We start from the raw sequence: 16,205 nt of genomic DNA, 5'->3' as shown, positions 1-16,205 counted from the left end.
ATTTAAACCCTGGTCGTGTCATACCAAGGCTGCATTTTCACAATCTTTCAAAAATAGCAGATCTACAAGTTCATAGCATGGCACGAAGTGACGCTCTATGCTTGAATATCTGCTATTTTTGAATAGCCAAAGTCCAAAAATCTAAGATGACACGGATGCTTTCCCAGTTTTAATGGGTTAATAAACTCTACCATACAGATTAGTAAAAAACATATATGTTTTATTCATTAAAATACGTTCTGGATTGCATTTTTAGGTTTCCAAGTCCATCTTTGTCCTTGTAACTCACATAGTGATACTTTTGCTGTTTGGGTATAATACGGTTTACACTCATGATTTCAACATAAGAGGCAATGCAGTATGTGAATGTGAATGGATCGAGGTGACCCTAGCGTCCCTATTCTGGGGCAAAAATAGCTGATCTATAGGCTTGTGTTGTGAGCTGGTAGATCTGCTATTTTCAGTGAAGACATTTTATGGAGAGGGGAAACAAGGAGGGGACCAAGTACAGAGCCCTGGGGAACACTGGTCAACTCAGTAAATAGTGTTTAAGTGGTTACTGCTAAACAAACACATGACATGCAAAATGAAACACCTACCTCTAATCCAAAGGGGAATCCCCTCCTTGACCAACAGATATATCCGGCTTCTGGGCTTTGGGCGGGGCTACTCTGATACATTCGTGTGTGGTCCCAGGGTGCATCTAATTTCTGGTTTAAGGATGTATAGCCTGGGAACAGACCGTGTGCGTGCGTGCATGCGTGCGTGCGTGCGTGTGCTATGTATTCCCAGATCCCATGTTAACCACTTTAAAACTGGTGTCACTTTTTCAGGCATGTGGAAATTTTCTAAACTTTTCTAAATAATTAAAAAACTGTCAAGATGTAACATGTTGTGAGCTTGTAGATCTGCTATTTAAAAAAAATGTGGAACAGGGCATAAGTGAAGAGAGCTCTTCCATTGAATTGGCCAATGAACTTACTTCTGACTCTACTGTCCACTTCAACTGACCCTGACTTCCATATTTACATTCTTGTTCAATTAAAGCCCATTATATTTTTCATTATCTGAATTCTAATATTATATTATTTATTGGCCCAACATTTCTCCTGCAGACATTTCATATGATTGTGTGCATGATCGATTTTTTTCACTTTAGCTGGTCTATTAACGAGGCTATAATTTTCATTACATCATAATTCAGATATTTTAATTTATATCATCCATAATTCATATCTTCTGACTATAGCTTCATCTACTGCGCATGAATAGTGTTTGTCGCTTAATCCAGACAGATTTCAATGACAATATTCTATAAGCAATGGTATTGGGGGAAAAAACACAGAACATAAAAATCATACAGTCATAGAGATTTATTTTTCTGTAAATAAACAGCATGTTGCATATTAAAACTATTCAGCAGGATATTGATCAATACAAACAAAACAGCCCAAAATACCTAGACAATAATGTATTACGTGCATACTGCAATAACCGTAATAAGGGTACAGAACATCAGTAGATCATAGGTCAGGCATAAGGAATGAAACACTAAATCAAATCTCAAAGTCCCCAAAAATATAAAACTTCAATGGTGGATTTGAATGTCAAGCTGCTTGAATTGGTTCAAAGTCTTACGGGTTGGCTTCAGACCAAGCAACATATTGTGCCCCATCCATCTGACACAACTTCTTTAGGTTTGCTCAGTGTCACATTCAGGGCAGCGCTCACTCTCTGTTGTCCCTCCCCTCTCGCTTATAACATAGACATGGCCTTTATGGCATCTGTACCAATGGTCAGGTTTCATCTGTATGGCTGAGACAATCACCTTACTCTCGTCTTCGTCTAATCCTAGGCCAGTGTGTTGAATCATGTCATCCAGACTCTTCAATGCCTGTTTCACTTTAGTGTGTTGAATCATGTCATCCTCTTCAATGTGAAGCAGACTCTTCAATCTCTGCTTCACTTTGTCTTGCTCAGTAAATGGACCAGGCGTTGCAACTTCTTTGACTGACAAGTTGCAACGGATGTTGAGGTCAGCCAAGAGGATCAGCCTCTTCAGCTCACGCTGTAGATCCAAGACTTGCTGGTCAGTGAATTTCTGCCTCAGATCGAGTAGCCACATCACAAATTTCTGAATTTCCCCCTCAAAACGGAGTCCTTGTTCACCAGACATTTGCTCCTTTTGGATCCTTTTGAGCTTTTCAACTTTCTCAAGGAAGGCCATCTTGTTTTCAAGGACACACAGGTCCTTCATTGTGAGATAACGAGGGGTCAGTTCAACTTTGATGTTCATGTAGACACTCCTCTGAAGCCCCCTCATCTTCCATTGGTTCTGCAGGGTCTCCTTCTTCTCTGCAATATCTGTTTGGCACCCACTGAGCTTCACCTTTACTTTCTCAATGTCAGTCAGAATGCTCTTGATTTGGGTTCCATAGCGCAGGTTATTTCGGATCGGAGTTTGACACTCAGGGCAGTCTTTTAGTCTTATGGCCACTTCCTTCCCTTCATTAGACTCCTGTATGTCACCCATCCCCATGTATGAGTCAATAGCTGTTGATTCAATGATGTGTCCACAGTCTTCTAGTTGAACGTACAAATCGGTCCTGGTGGCGTCCTCAGTGCCAAAGATATTTGCATCACAGATGCGACATCGGTTTGGACATTTCTCCCCACAGAGGCCTATGCAGGGATGGCCACAGTCAAGGATCTTGTCACAGGGCTGGACACAAGGTGGGCGATCACATGGCTCATGACAACGCTTGCTGCACCTCTGGTGAGGGCACTGCCAAGCACAGGGCTTAGTGCAAGGTGTGCACGGATGTCCACATGGGTGCTTGCAATTACTGTGGATGCAGCGGTTCTCACAAGGCCTGCGACAGGCAGAGCAATCAGGAACGCATATCCCCTGGCACTTATGGGAGCAGATCAGAAGACGCTCGCACCGTTGGGCACAAGAGGAGTGGTAGCGTCCCTGGTGGCAACTGTGGCAAGTACCAGTACAAGCATGCCCACATTTGAGCATCTTCTGGCATGGCTCCTGACATGCAAACGTCTCTGGGTCCTGGTGGCAAGGAACCATCTGATTGTGCCCACATTGGAGCATGTTCTGACAGGGCTCCTGACATGCAAATGTCTCTGGGTCCTGGTGGCAAGGAACCATCTGTTTATGCTGGCACCCTGGTATGGTCTTCTCAACCATTACCATGCACTTGGGGCATGGTAGGTGGCACACGAGTGGGCACCTGTGATTCAAATCACAGAGAAATCTTGCGCATTTCTCAGGACACTGGTACTTCTTGTGCTCAGGGTCACGAGGATGGCAGTACAATGCGCAAGGGTGGCCACATTCCAAACTGATCTCACAACGTAGTGTGCAGCCTCCCTCGGGAGCTTGGTTAAAATCTTCAGCACGGGAGGCCTCAACCTGGCGGTCTGGATGGTTGTGACAGCGGAGGGTGAGAGCTGTCCCGATCTCGCCCTTCTCCTGCAAGGTACCGAAGATGTCTGCCCACAGCTTGACTCTGCCCAGCATTTCGCTGTTGCAGATGCAGTAGAGCGCTTTCTTGGCACGTGACAAGGCCACACAAACGCGGTTGGAGATTCTCAAGAAGCCAACCTTACCCTCTGTATTGCTGCGGACCAGAGATAACAGGATGATATCATTCTCTTCCCCTTGGTACTTGTCCACAGTGTGTACACTGACCCCTGCAAAGATCTTGGAGGGCATGAGATTTCCCAAACAGAGAAGCTGGGCGGTGTAGGTGGTCAGGATGGTAATCTGCTCTGGTTTGTAGTCCTGTAAGAGAAGGTAGCGGCACAGGGCAACTACAAACTTGGCCTCATGCTGGTTCTGGTGACTCTTTCCATCTCTCATGTTTTCTTCTGGGTAATTGTGCTCCAAAAAGAATAGATTGGTTGTAAGGCCCTGCAAGGCAATCATTTGTAAGATATTAATTTGTCATAATGGTATGGAATTATCCGATATTCAGAACATAATCTAAATGGTGGGACAGGTTCAATGATGCCTTTTGGAATAGTTAAACCATACCCTTTCCAAAAACCCTAATATTTGTCATCTTTCAAACTGGAAACATATGATTTTTAAAATGATCCCTGGCTAATAAGCTTTGTCTTAATATATTATAATTGCCCTCTTTAACTAAAAACACCTTAAATATTTTTATTTATTCTAGAAATAGTTTTCTATCTTTCACTCAAGCGGGGACAATGCCCGTCGCATTTTGATGATGTAATTTGTCCATGTGTGGTCCAGCCCTATGGAATGCATGTGCTAACTAAAAAACAACTTTACTTCCTATGTTTAATATGGGCATCAAAATAATATTTTTCATTATATATAATGATTATATATAATTATATATAATTATATATTTCTTTTAGTTTTTATTAGCACATGCATTCCATACTTTCCATATGGCTGGACCACACATGACAAAGGACATTATCAACTTGCAACGGGCGTTGTCCTCCTTGAGTAAAAGAAAAAGATCACATGCAGATGATTTTAAAAGATCATACCACCAGTCTGGCATGTTAAGTCTATTGATCATGACTCACATTATACGTGACATGCTGACCATTTTGCTGACTTTTTGAAGAAGCCTGCGATAGGTAATTCAAACGCAGTCAAATTGATTCTGCCTTTATTTTTTTTATCAAATTTACATTATTGATGAGTTCATGCATTTTAAATGTAAATCCATGACTTATTAACCAAGCAATGATGTTTAGCAATAGCTAACCTATTCAGATATATATATTTTAATGACTATTGTCAAAATGTAAACAAACACAAAATGTAACAGGAAAATGCAGTATGTTTATGTACGTTATTTTGCATGGTCAAAGCTATGAATAGACAATGACATGTATTGATTACAATGACATGTATTAATGACGGTATGATCCTTTAAGTCTGTACAGGGTAGTAGTACAGTATACACTGCTGGGGAACTGAAATGCTGTGGGAAAGTAGTGGAGATGAAACTGAAACACACCATGATGTCTTCGTGGCCCATGACAGACGGGTGGTTCTCCAGCTCGTCGTAGATGTGTGGGGTCAGGAGAGCGGCAATGTTTGGCTTCATGCGATGCTGTGGACATACAAAGACCAACATGAACACGTACTGTACACACACATGTTACACAGACATGGCACAACTCTAAGGTAACACATGCAATTATACTTTGCCTTCAACTGCATGATCGAAAGACTCCCCATATTAAATCGATGGATCGTTAAATTGTTCATGCATAAATTAACATCAATGACAGTTTTGCTGATTTGTGAAAAGAAGCACAAACCTGGCTGTTGAGTCTAACATAGGGTAGCTTCATTTTGATCAGCCTCTCAAACATGGAAACCTCCAGGTCGAATTTCCTTGCCAGATCATATACTGTAGCACTGGGCCGCAGCTGAGAAGACATATAATAAAAGAGATCACTGTAAAGTTACACAAAGCAACCTCTGCCATTTCTATTATATATAAAAAAAACTGCAGCGATGGCTGCTGCCTCTCGCGCGAGCCTGAATTGTTATTTGATCTTTATTTAGGTCTCCAAATAAAAGGATCTTACAAAAGAGGATGCCTCACTGCAGCCGCATGGCTCATTCTATATTTATGTGCTTCTTGCTTTTCATTATTTATAGAGCTGTATTTCATTTTTGTAAATATTGAAAATTATTACTGATCATTTTGTGTGTGTGTGTGTGTGTGTGTGTGTGTGTGTGTGTGTGTGTGTGTGTGTGTGTGTGTGTGTGTGTGTGTGTGTGTGTGTGTGTGTGTGTGTGTGTGTGTGTGTGTGTGTGTGTGTGTGTGTGTGTGTGTGTGTGTGTGTGTGTGTGCGCGCGCGTGTGCACGTGTGGCAGGGGCATGCCATGGCAGTTAAAACCATTTGAAATGAAAGAAACTCCAGTGGGCAAGCCCTCTTGTGCCCACAATAATTTTTTATAAGATTTAAAAAACAATGTAAGTGATGGATGGCCCTGATGAAGACGCTAACCGGTCGAATCATGTTGGCATTTTTTATATATATTTTTTTAATAGAATTTTTTACTTTACTTCCTCTCCTCCACATTTTTTGAGTGCTCGGATCTCCTCTTCCTTGTTACTGGTGGGTCAATGTTGTGAGATTACAATTACAGCTGCACAATGATACTGACAAATTTAAAGAAAATATCTAAATGTAAATGTTGGCATAGACACAGCCTTGTTCGTGCAGGCAGTCGGGGACAACTTTTTGAATTGTTATTATTGCAATGAAATTGTTATTACAAAGACAGTTTTCATTATCTATGATTTCCATGTATGCTTTGTGTCGGGCTGAACAACGCCCCTAAGCTGTGATATAATGACAATATACCATGGTAAGTATGTGACGCTGCCATGTGGGTTTTAGTGGTGCTTCCTGACCTGTTGGTGGTCTCCGATGAGGATGAGGTGCTGACAGGCTTCACTCAGCGCAGTAATAATGTGGGCCTCCAATACCTGTGCGGCCTCTTCTACAATCACCAGCCGTGGCTGCACTTCCTGGATCACATTACGGAACTTGGCCGCTCCCGTTGTTGTCATGCCAATGACCTAATGGGCAGATAGTTTTATCCATTTTAACTCTGACCCAACCTACACAATATTACTAGTACATTACATAGATTTATTCTAGTGTTACTGTACCTTGGCCCTCGTCAGGACACAGAGACGCTCATTGCGTTGTATATCGTCTAGTCGATCCACCACATGCTGATAGGCCTCTGCAGGCCGCAACGCTTCGCTACGCAGTTCCATCCTATAGCGTGCAACCCACAACCTACAGACAATTTACAATTAGGCATACAATAAGCACGGTACTCACATACATCAAATGCAGAGAGACAGTGTAGTGCCTCAGTAAACTAGGATCACAGGTAAACCAAGAACCTAGCATCAGTCTAAACGATACACTATCAAAATAATAATCTGTGAATTGAAACAATAGGAGACCAGGTAAACAATGAGCCTAGCATCTGTCGTCTAAGTAACAAAAACATGAGAACATACATGGTCGTCAAATCTACGTCAGTGATTAGCATCAAACAAGCAGAAGGTGACAGGAAGGGGTACGGGGAGAGTGAAGTGCTAAGGGCTGAGGTGGAGTCTGAAGTACACAGACAGTAGATAGATGACCATTAGTCAAACAATAATATGACAGCACAAAGCTTCTCAAAGCTGAACAAATGGACTAAAATAGTCTGAAATAGGCTGGTTTTACTGTTAATAATAATGATAATACATCAGACTTATAAAGCACTTTTCATAGCACCCAAAGTCGCTTTAAAAAACAAATCAAAATAAACAACGTTATGACATTAAAAGGCTAAAAACATTGAGCTAAGACTAAAAAGAACAAAAGGAGGTTATGCAATGCCTGTTGTACCAGTTGTCAGAATACTCACTCACTGTACCTGTTGTTAGTACCCAGTGCAGTACCCACGGGCATTTACTGTAGGCCTACTCAGGAAAGATGAATGTTAGGGTTAAGGTTAAGGGTTAGAAAGGGTTAGAAAGGGAGCCGTACCGATAGAGTCTCCATCTGTCTGGCAGACTGAGAAGCCAAACATTCAAAACGTCTTTCTCCTCCGCTTCAGTCATGTCTGAGCTCAGGTCCAGCTCTTTCCTGATTCTGTCCCTCAGCTGTCTCCTCTGATGTCGTTGCATCTATGTAAACAAACAGGTGCATGGCAAGGTTTGAACCCATATTAATGACAGTTTATTGAGCCCATCGGTCATTATCCAGAAATAACACACTGCTGAATTCAGTGATTGACCAATCAGAATCAAGCATTCAACTAAGCCGAGTACGTATGTAGGGTATATGGCACAGCTTGTTTTCTCTCACCTCCCAGCCCTCGTCGCTTGGCTCTGCCTGTCGTTCAGTATCGTCAATTTTCAAAGCCAGCATTTGCTCTTCAAGTCCTGCCATCATGCCTCCGTCCATCTCCTCGTCCCAGTTGCCTCTGGTGTAGACGTCTTCAAGGATTCGTTCAGCCTGGATCCAATCTGCCTGCTCCATGATTTTAATCATCTCTTCATACTCGGCTGTAGCTCCCTCTGCAGCTGGGAAAAAAAAAAAAAATACAACTAAAGATTACACTTCAAATTAAAATCTCGTTTTAATTGCGTGCAGGGATCTGCCTTTACCATGTATTTTGAATACCTTGCCAGTAGCTTGAAGGGAAACGTCAACTGTTCTGATAAGAGGAGTTAAAGTAACAGATTGTGGACTAGGCTCCACTTTAAAACCTCACCTCCATTTACAATGGCCTCCTCTGTCGCCCTCTGCTGGAAGAGAGTGGAATCAATGCCCAACCACTCCATTATGACACAGGAGTTCATCTTCTCACCACCGGCCTCAAACCCATCCAGATTCTAAGGAGGAGGGACATTACACAAACAGTTAATGGCAAGTTTACATTGCCTTCAAGGCCATCGGGCAATGTTATGTCATGTTATGTCATGTTATGTCCTGACAGGACTATGATTTGGCCAAAGTAGATTTGGCCCGTCGGCTGTTTAATATCCCATAACCCACTGCCCGTTATGTTCTGCCAGCATGACTCACAGGTACAGGTGTGCGGTGCAGGCTGATCCAATGTTCCTTTAAAATGAATGTCTCTAGGAAAGCCTCTTGGAGGATTCCTTTCAGACTGCACCCCAGCTTCGCCACCAGAGGCTTTATCTTCCTCTTCAGTTCATCCAGCTCCATGAAGACCTGAGAGGGCCAATACAAAGACACAGTGCACTGAGGCAGTGGTTCTTAAAGTGGGGTCCAGGGACCCCCAAGGGTCCTTGAGGGGGTTCTAGGGGGTCCCCAGATAAATGAGTTAATATAGCATCAAAATATGTTTTCCACATAGCTCGGCTTACGGCCTTCTCACACCAGCTCACCTCTTTTTTTGCAGAACGGAGGTAGCGCGGCAGGTCGTGGGTCAGCTCCCGAAGATTGAATTTCTTCAGTGCTTCACTGTTGCTCCGGCGTCCTACTCTGACAATGCCCGTTGGCAGAAACTTAAGGATACCTGTGTTACAGATAGAGGAGGTAATTTTATTTTCATATAGTGCCTTTCAAAACAAATGTGCTGTACAATAAATACAATAATAATAAAAACATCACATTAAAATATATATACACAAGTTAAAGTGCTAGCGAAACAAGTGGGTTTTTAGCAGCTTTTTAAAGGCATCAGTTCTGACTCTGCGTTTCTTAGTGAAAGTGGTAGGCCATTTCAATTAGTGGGGGCTACCACTGCGAAGACCAAATTACATGAAGATAAAGTTGAAAATGGGTGAAGTGCTCTTAAGTTGTTTTTAATTTTCAGTTGATTTGTCCAAAACGAAATTGTGATTTTTTAATGTTTTTTTTTTCCGAGTACCTGGTTAACCATTTTGTGGTATTGTTCCACCCACTGATTGATAACGTGACCTGTGGGTGTCTATTTAAGTGGGTGAGGTACACACTTCTCGAGTTTGACCCGATGAAGAGCCTTGGCACCAAACATTGTCAATAAATTACATTGGAGCAGATGAGTATGCAACCCAGCACCTCAACCAAGTGATGTGCGTATCCTATTAGTTTTTGTAACCATTTTAACATCCCATCCCTAAAAGCTCATGACATTGAATCAAAAGAGAGAATTTTTGTCTTGCATCGTTGGAGAAGATTTTCTCTCGATCAGTGCTGTCAAACATCCATAAATAGCACAAGTGCAAGTACAATTTAATGTAGTTGCAATTCAGGACGTGACCTCATTGACTGACACTGAAAAACGTACCCTCAAGGAACTGATCCAGGGCGTGGTTAGTGTAACACACCACCAGCAATGGGGCACCACTGCTCCAAAGACCCGCATTGGTCAAGAGAGCCTGAGCAATCTTCAGGCCCACATAGGTCTTTCCTGGAGACACAAGAATGTTAGCTATTTTAAGTACAAGCTACAAAATTGATACATACTGTGTTTAACAAACACAAATTATTAATGAAATCTGAGAAAGGGGGCAGGCATTGTCACGGTTACTTTTGCTGCACAAATGTGATCAAACAGTTATAATGATACAGATACAGTTACATGAATTGCAACTTGAGGTTAATTTTAAGTGCTTAGATAGTATTTTAGTGAGGCAAACAATGTCATTGCATTGACAGCAGTACAAATTCAACCCATAGTTTAACACCCTGCCTTACCAGTGCCAGGAGGTCCCTGTATGATGGCCAATTCCTTGGTGAGGGCCAGCTGGAAGGCTCTCATCTGAGACTCATCCAGTCCAAGCACCTCCATTGTGGGCCAGGCCTCTGGCTTCAGCAGCCAGTCGAAGGGCCGAATGCTGCTCCGGTGCTCAGGATCAACAATGGCTGACAGGTTGTATGTATCTCTTATCTTCAGATAGGCTGGGGGGAGCACATAATTGTGGCAGTCCACGATGTACCTGTAAAGGTGATAGAGATGCGATTATATTCACCATAATTAAGACAGACTAAAAGCCTGTCAATGCCAAGAATGATAACAATAAATATTCTGACTCAAGTGGATGGCTGTTGGGGAGGACTAATACAGTATCTTATTAGAGCTGGCAGCAAACGTTCCCAAGTATCGCTGGTCAGGGCAATTCTTCTTGTATAGTGGATCTTCTCTAAGAAGTTGATACGTCATTCATATATTCCTCTTAACCCATTAAGACCGGGAACGCATCTGTGTGTCATTTTAAGATTTCTTTGGGCTATTAAAAAATAGCAGATCTACAAGCTCATAGCGCGGCACCGAGTGCCGTGCTACGAGCTTGTAGATCTGCTATTATTGAAAAATTGTGACAATTTGTGCAAATCTTTTGAATATATATATATATATATGTATTTTAAGACAACATTTTTAACTCAAATCTTTGCTTCTGGGGGGTCCCTGAAACAACATATTTTGAGGGCCAAATACATATCATTTTGGGGGTCCTTGACATGAAAAAAGTTTGAGGACTACTGAAATTATAGCAACATCATTTCTTTAAAAAAAACGGATTTAGAAGACATTTGTAGAATCCCCCAGAAGCAAATATTTGAGTTAAAATGTTCACTTGAAAAACTATATATATATATATATATATATATATATATGTATATGTATATATATATATATATATATATATATATATATATATATATATATATATATATATATATATATATATATATATATATATATATATAAAAAATTACGTGGATGCGTTCCCAGTCTTAATGGGTGAAATGCCCAAATGAGGGGGATTCTCCATAACAATGGCAGAGTCCACACCATAATAATAGACCCCTTAACAGACGACGTCACACTGGCTGCACGCAGCCAGTATGCGCGCAACGAAACCCATTATATCAGGTCTCGTTAGGACGCGTCTCACTAGCCAACACACACGAGAGGGGGTTGGGGTGTGCTGAAACCAGTGCACCCCGAAACAGGTTGGGAATTGATTGCGTGAAACAATCACCTGTGCGTCCAGGCTCAATGTTAGTAAACAAATAATTGGTCTATTATAACAAGAACGACAGTGGTGGATCATAATATCATTGTTGGGATCATTTTTCAGTGATTTGATGAATGATGGAAACACTGACAGCCAAACAACATCCATCCCAATTTAGAGGGTGTCACGTAACGTTCAAAATGTTTACACAATCATAGTGTGGATGCATCATTATTGTTAGTTATCATTATAGTTATCATTCTTGGGGACCTATCTTGTGCGCCGCCTTACCCCTTATCCCTAAACTCATTAGCCATATTTTACTATTTTGAAAAACATTTTAAAGTAGTTCAACTACCCGATCTATCGACACGTTGTCGGCTATTTGAACTATCTCAAAACGTTTTTCAAAATAGTAAAAATGTATGGTTTAACCATTAATAGACTAAGTTAAAATATACTATTTAGAATGGACACATGTCTCTGTGACTCATTAAAACATTATTAAAAGAATAAAATAGTTAATAGGAAAGGGTTTATTTTTACATGTCATGTGTAAACAGTGGTACAATAACAGCATATACAACGACAGCCATCACCCGATGCTTGTGGGTGTTTGCTTCAAGTGGTATATTGCATCATGTCCTGTGTCTGTGACTGAGGCGTTAAAAGACTGCAGTAAATTCACTATGTGGTCTAAGAGTGGTCACACCCATTTCCCCCTGATAATGCTACTTTCTTGAACAACTATAGCCTAGATCTCTCAAAAAATGTATAATCACCGGAAGTCACCAGTTTCTTACCATCTGCACATCTATCATGCGCAGATGAGATCCCATGTACTTGGTCTCAAACATCACCGTAATGCACCACATCATCAGACTTTCAGGACACTTACTATTGTCTTTTGTTTTCTTATCACTTCTATCGCATTTAATTTACTGGATGATCATTGTGCTATTTTGTTGTCATGTCAGACTGGGTCATGGTAATAAGACATGTGTGTACTGTTTTAAAAATAACAATAATAATATTAATAATTTAACAATTGTTTAACCTCTTATTCTCAGTTAATGGTTAACCATAAAATTAACCCCATTAGACGTGTTTCCACAATTTGTCCATAAATTGACCTGTAGGCCTATGTCAGGAACACATGCTCACATACCTGTGGAAGGGCAGGTGGGCCTCCTCTTGCTCCTGCAAGCCTTCTAGCACATAACGGTAGGCCTCAAAGAAGGCGGTGGTCTCCACCATCAGGAAGCGGTCTGTCTGTAGGATCAGGACATTTTTGTTATATGTTCAGTGCTTGTCAAAGTGGGGTCTGGGGACCCCCAGGGGTCCTAAGGGGGGTGGGGGGGGGGGGGGGGGGGGGGGATCTCGGTGAGTACAGACAGTTTCTGACTATTATGCCCAAGGCGCAACATTGGCTTGCACCGGCCCTGCATGCCACCATTATTAATAGCCATTAAACACACTTTGCAGTTACAGACCATCTCACCTGTATTGTCCCCAACTTGTCTCTACTCTCCTCAGTGAAGATAAGCTGGACCTTGCCTTTCCGTAGGTCTTTGGGCTCACGATCTGACACCGTGGCGTACAGGAAGGTGTCAAAGTTATCACACGACAGACAGACCAGGGAACCATAGATTAACCTCTTCGAGTTCTGCCATCGTACACCCTGTTGGGAAAGTGTGTGTGTGTGTGTGTGTGTGTGTGTGTGTGTGTGTGTGTGTGTGTGTGTGTGTGTGTGTGTGTGTGTGTGTGTGTGTGTGTGTGTGTGTGTGTGTGTGTGTGTGTGTGTGTGTGTGTGTGTGTGTGTGTGTGTGTGTGTGTGTGTGCGCGCGGCGTTATTAGTTATTTGGTTTATTACAAATGTAAAATGTACATTTGTTGAAAAACTTAACAATTGAGTGAATTTATTGAAAATAGTTCCTCTTTATAAATAATGTCTCATTCTAAAATGAATATGGCTGAAGCTGAATATAACAGAAGCAGAGGCACTTTTGGCACTGAAGAAGTCTTTCTTTTTACTGAGACCAGTATGATACAGTATGGTTGATATAAACAATATTATTGCTGTCCAATATCTATCTATCTATCCAATATGAAAGCATATTAAGAAACACAGAAATCGACACAGATAGGCCTACCGACCTTAAAAGGCTGAGGGTCAAACTGAACAACGTAGGCTACGCCCGCCCGCGTACACATTGGCTCCACCAGACGGGTGTCACGATACACTGTGATGTCATCAAGGCGCATCCTCCTTGGCGGATTGTCATTGGCTATTTGTCTCTGGAGTAGTTCCTGGATCCCCTCACGAAGCGGTCGCACAAAGTCCTCTCTCAGCAGCCGAAAGTGTGTGTCGAGGTACAGGTGGTTGCTGGCATAGGGCTGAGAGGTGAGATTGGGTCTAAGGAATGGCCTCTGTTCCTCGTGTATCTCCTCAGGTGTGGGGCAGATAGGCAGGTTCCTGAAGTTCTCCTGCTCTTCTCCACCTAGGATAGGAGGTATGGCAAAATCGGCCATAGTTTTAATTTATAACGACAACAAAGTGCTGTGTTTTTGTGTGTGTTTTTTATGAGAACTACTGAAATGTTACCTTCAGTGAAAGAATATAGCAGTATAAAAATAAATGTCCATCACCATACCATAGTTCTCTCCTGCAGTGTTTATAGGTCTCCACCGGTGTTTGGGGGTGCTCTCCCTGGATTTCTTCTGGCAGCTGACCAGGTCCTGGATCTCCACCAACTTCTCATTCGTCTGCCGGAGGACACCCATTCCGGATACCCTGAGGTCCTTGATGGAGTTTGGAAGGACCATGACCAGCATGGACAATGACTGGAGAGAACTGTTGGGGAATGTTTTGAGCACCTGGAAATGAGGGAATGGGAATAAATTCATGTAGTTCATCCTGTAGTTTCCCAACATTCGCACAGAGAAGTAGGCCTAATAGAAGATTCAGGATGGGAATTTTGTCAAAGCAAACTTTCCATGATCATTTTGCATAGTGGGGTTTGAATGGAGGTGAAGCTATCTTAGTTTGAGAAAATGGCTTCTCTGCTGTAGGTAAAATGTCATTTACCTCAAAGACAACAGCCAGGATGTTGTCCAGATGGTCTGTGTACTGTTTCCTGCGGACAGTGCCGGACTCTGAAGCCATTTGCACCACATGATGTGGCAGTGTGAAGCGGAGGAATTCTGAGTCTTTCACCATGCCAGCCAGGTGTCGCCGGGTGCCCCTGTTTGTCCGTGCCTGGAAGGCCTTGCATAGGACCGAGCAGAGGAGTTGGACAAGGTCCTGTCTCATTTCTTTCTCGTTCAGGAGGGCTTGCAGAGTGGTGATAGAGGACAGGGTGATGGCCACCTCGGATGGATTCTTTTCAGATAGCTTGTGTAGTAGTTTTTTGAAGGCATTTCGATGACTGTTCTTAGCAGAAGGTGAACACCCCTCATTCCTGTTGTGTCTTCCAGGTGCATCGCCATCTTTTCTCTTGCTACCGCTGCTTCCCACTCTCTCAGCACCACTGCCTCCTCTTCCCCCAGACCCTTTCTTCCCTCTCTCTCCTCCACCTGCATCTCCATCTCCTGCTCCACCTCTAACTCCAGCGGCATCTCTACCTCCCGCTGCCTCTCTATCTTCCATTGCAACTCTACCTCCTGCTGCACCTCTACGTCCCACAGCACATCTTCCTCCTGCTGTACCTCTACCTCCAGCTGCACCTATACCTCCAACTACACCTCTTCCTACAGCTGCACCTCCAACTACACCTCTTCCTACAGCTGCACCTCCAACTACACCTCTTCCTACAGCTGCACCTCCAACTACACCTCTTCCTACAGCTGCACCTCTACGTCCAACTACACCTATTCCTACAGCTGCACCTCTACGTCCAACTACACCTCTTCCTACAGCTGCACCTCTACGCCCAACTACATCTCTTCCTACAGCTGCACCTCTACCTCCAACTACACCTCTTCCTACAGCTGCACCTCTACCTCCAACTACACCTATTCCTACAGCTGCACCTCTATGTCCCTCTACACGTCTTCCTACAGCTGCACCTCTATGTCCCTCTACACCTCTTCCTACAGCTGCACCTCTATGTCCCTCTACACCTCTTCCTACAGCTGCACCTCTACCTCCAAATACACCTCTTCCCACAGCTGCACCTCTACCTCCAAATACACCTCTTCCCACAGCTGCACCTCTACCTCCAAATACACCTCTTCCCACAGCTGCACCTCTACGTCCAACTGTACCTCTACCTCTTGCTATACCTCTTCCTGAAGCTGCACCTCTTCCTGCAGCTGCACCTCTACCTCCAGCTGCACCTCTTCCACCAAAGCCATTACCTGGAAAACAACAACATTAACTGGTGAGACAGTAGCCCTATTGGGTCTGGAAAACTTTCTTCAGTGGAGGTCAGGTCATTTTGTTTATCACAGATGTACCCAGTGATATTAATCACATCTAATTATGCGTTTTTCATACTCCGCCTTGGTGAGCACACTACTGTTTTTCATCAAACTCAGGGATGGACTGACAGTAGTCTTAAATGTAATTGTCCTTTTTGTGTGCAATTATGCGAACTACTTTCACATTTTAGAACAGTATATTGTTGATTGAAAAGAACACCTACCTATTATGTTTGTTTTCTAGTATACATAAAATCCCGTTTATCTGAAACACCT

General features: G+C 42.7%; 1 protein-coding gene across 1 annotated transcript; it reads right to left on the bottom strand.

Annotated features, from left to right (window-relative positions):
* Positions 1 to 1,379: 1,379 nt before the first annotated feature.
* On the bottom strand, positions 1,380 to 15,156 carry LOC311054117 (NFX1-type zinc finger-containing protein 1-like; the record flags this gene model as incomplete). Its single annotated transcript, XM_084069997.1, has 17 exons — positions 1,380 to 3,928; positions 5,022 to 5,117; positions 5,329 to 5,439; positions 6,438 to 6,605; positions 6,699 to 6,831; positions 7,579 to 7,718; positions 7,900 to 8,117; positions 8,309 to 8,429; positions 8,623 to 8,772; positions 8,949 to 9,079; positions 9,833 to 9,955; positions 10,243 to 10,484; positions 12,676 to 12,779; positions 13,009 to 13,188; positions 13,665 to 14,008; positions 14,162 to 14,384; positions 14,596 to 15,156. The coding sequence occupies 17 exons, from the start codon at positions 15,154 to 15,156 to the stop codon at positions 1,694 to 1,696; spliced, it is 5,280 nt and encodes a 1,759-aa protein (XP_083926123.1). The 3' UTR covers positions 1,380 to 1,693.
* Positions 15,157 to 16,205: the final 1,049 nt, after the last annotated feature.

The sequence above is a fragment of the Gymnoscopelus microlampas genome (assembly GCF_963454915.1).
Source record: "Gymnoscopelus microlampas genome assembly, chromosome: 10".
Taxonomy (NCBI): Eukaryota; Metazoa; Chordata; class Actinopteri; order Myctophiformes; family Myctophidae; genus Gymnoscopelus; species Gymnoscopelus microlampas.
Note: the sequence above shows the minus strand (reverse complement) of the source record. Positions and strands in the feature narration are given on the sequence as shown.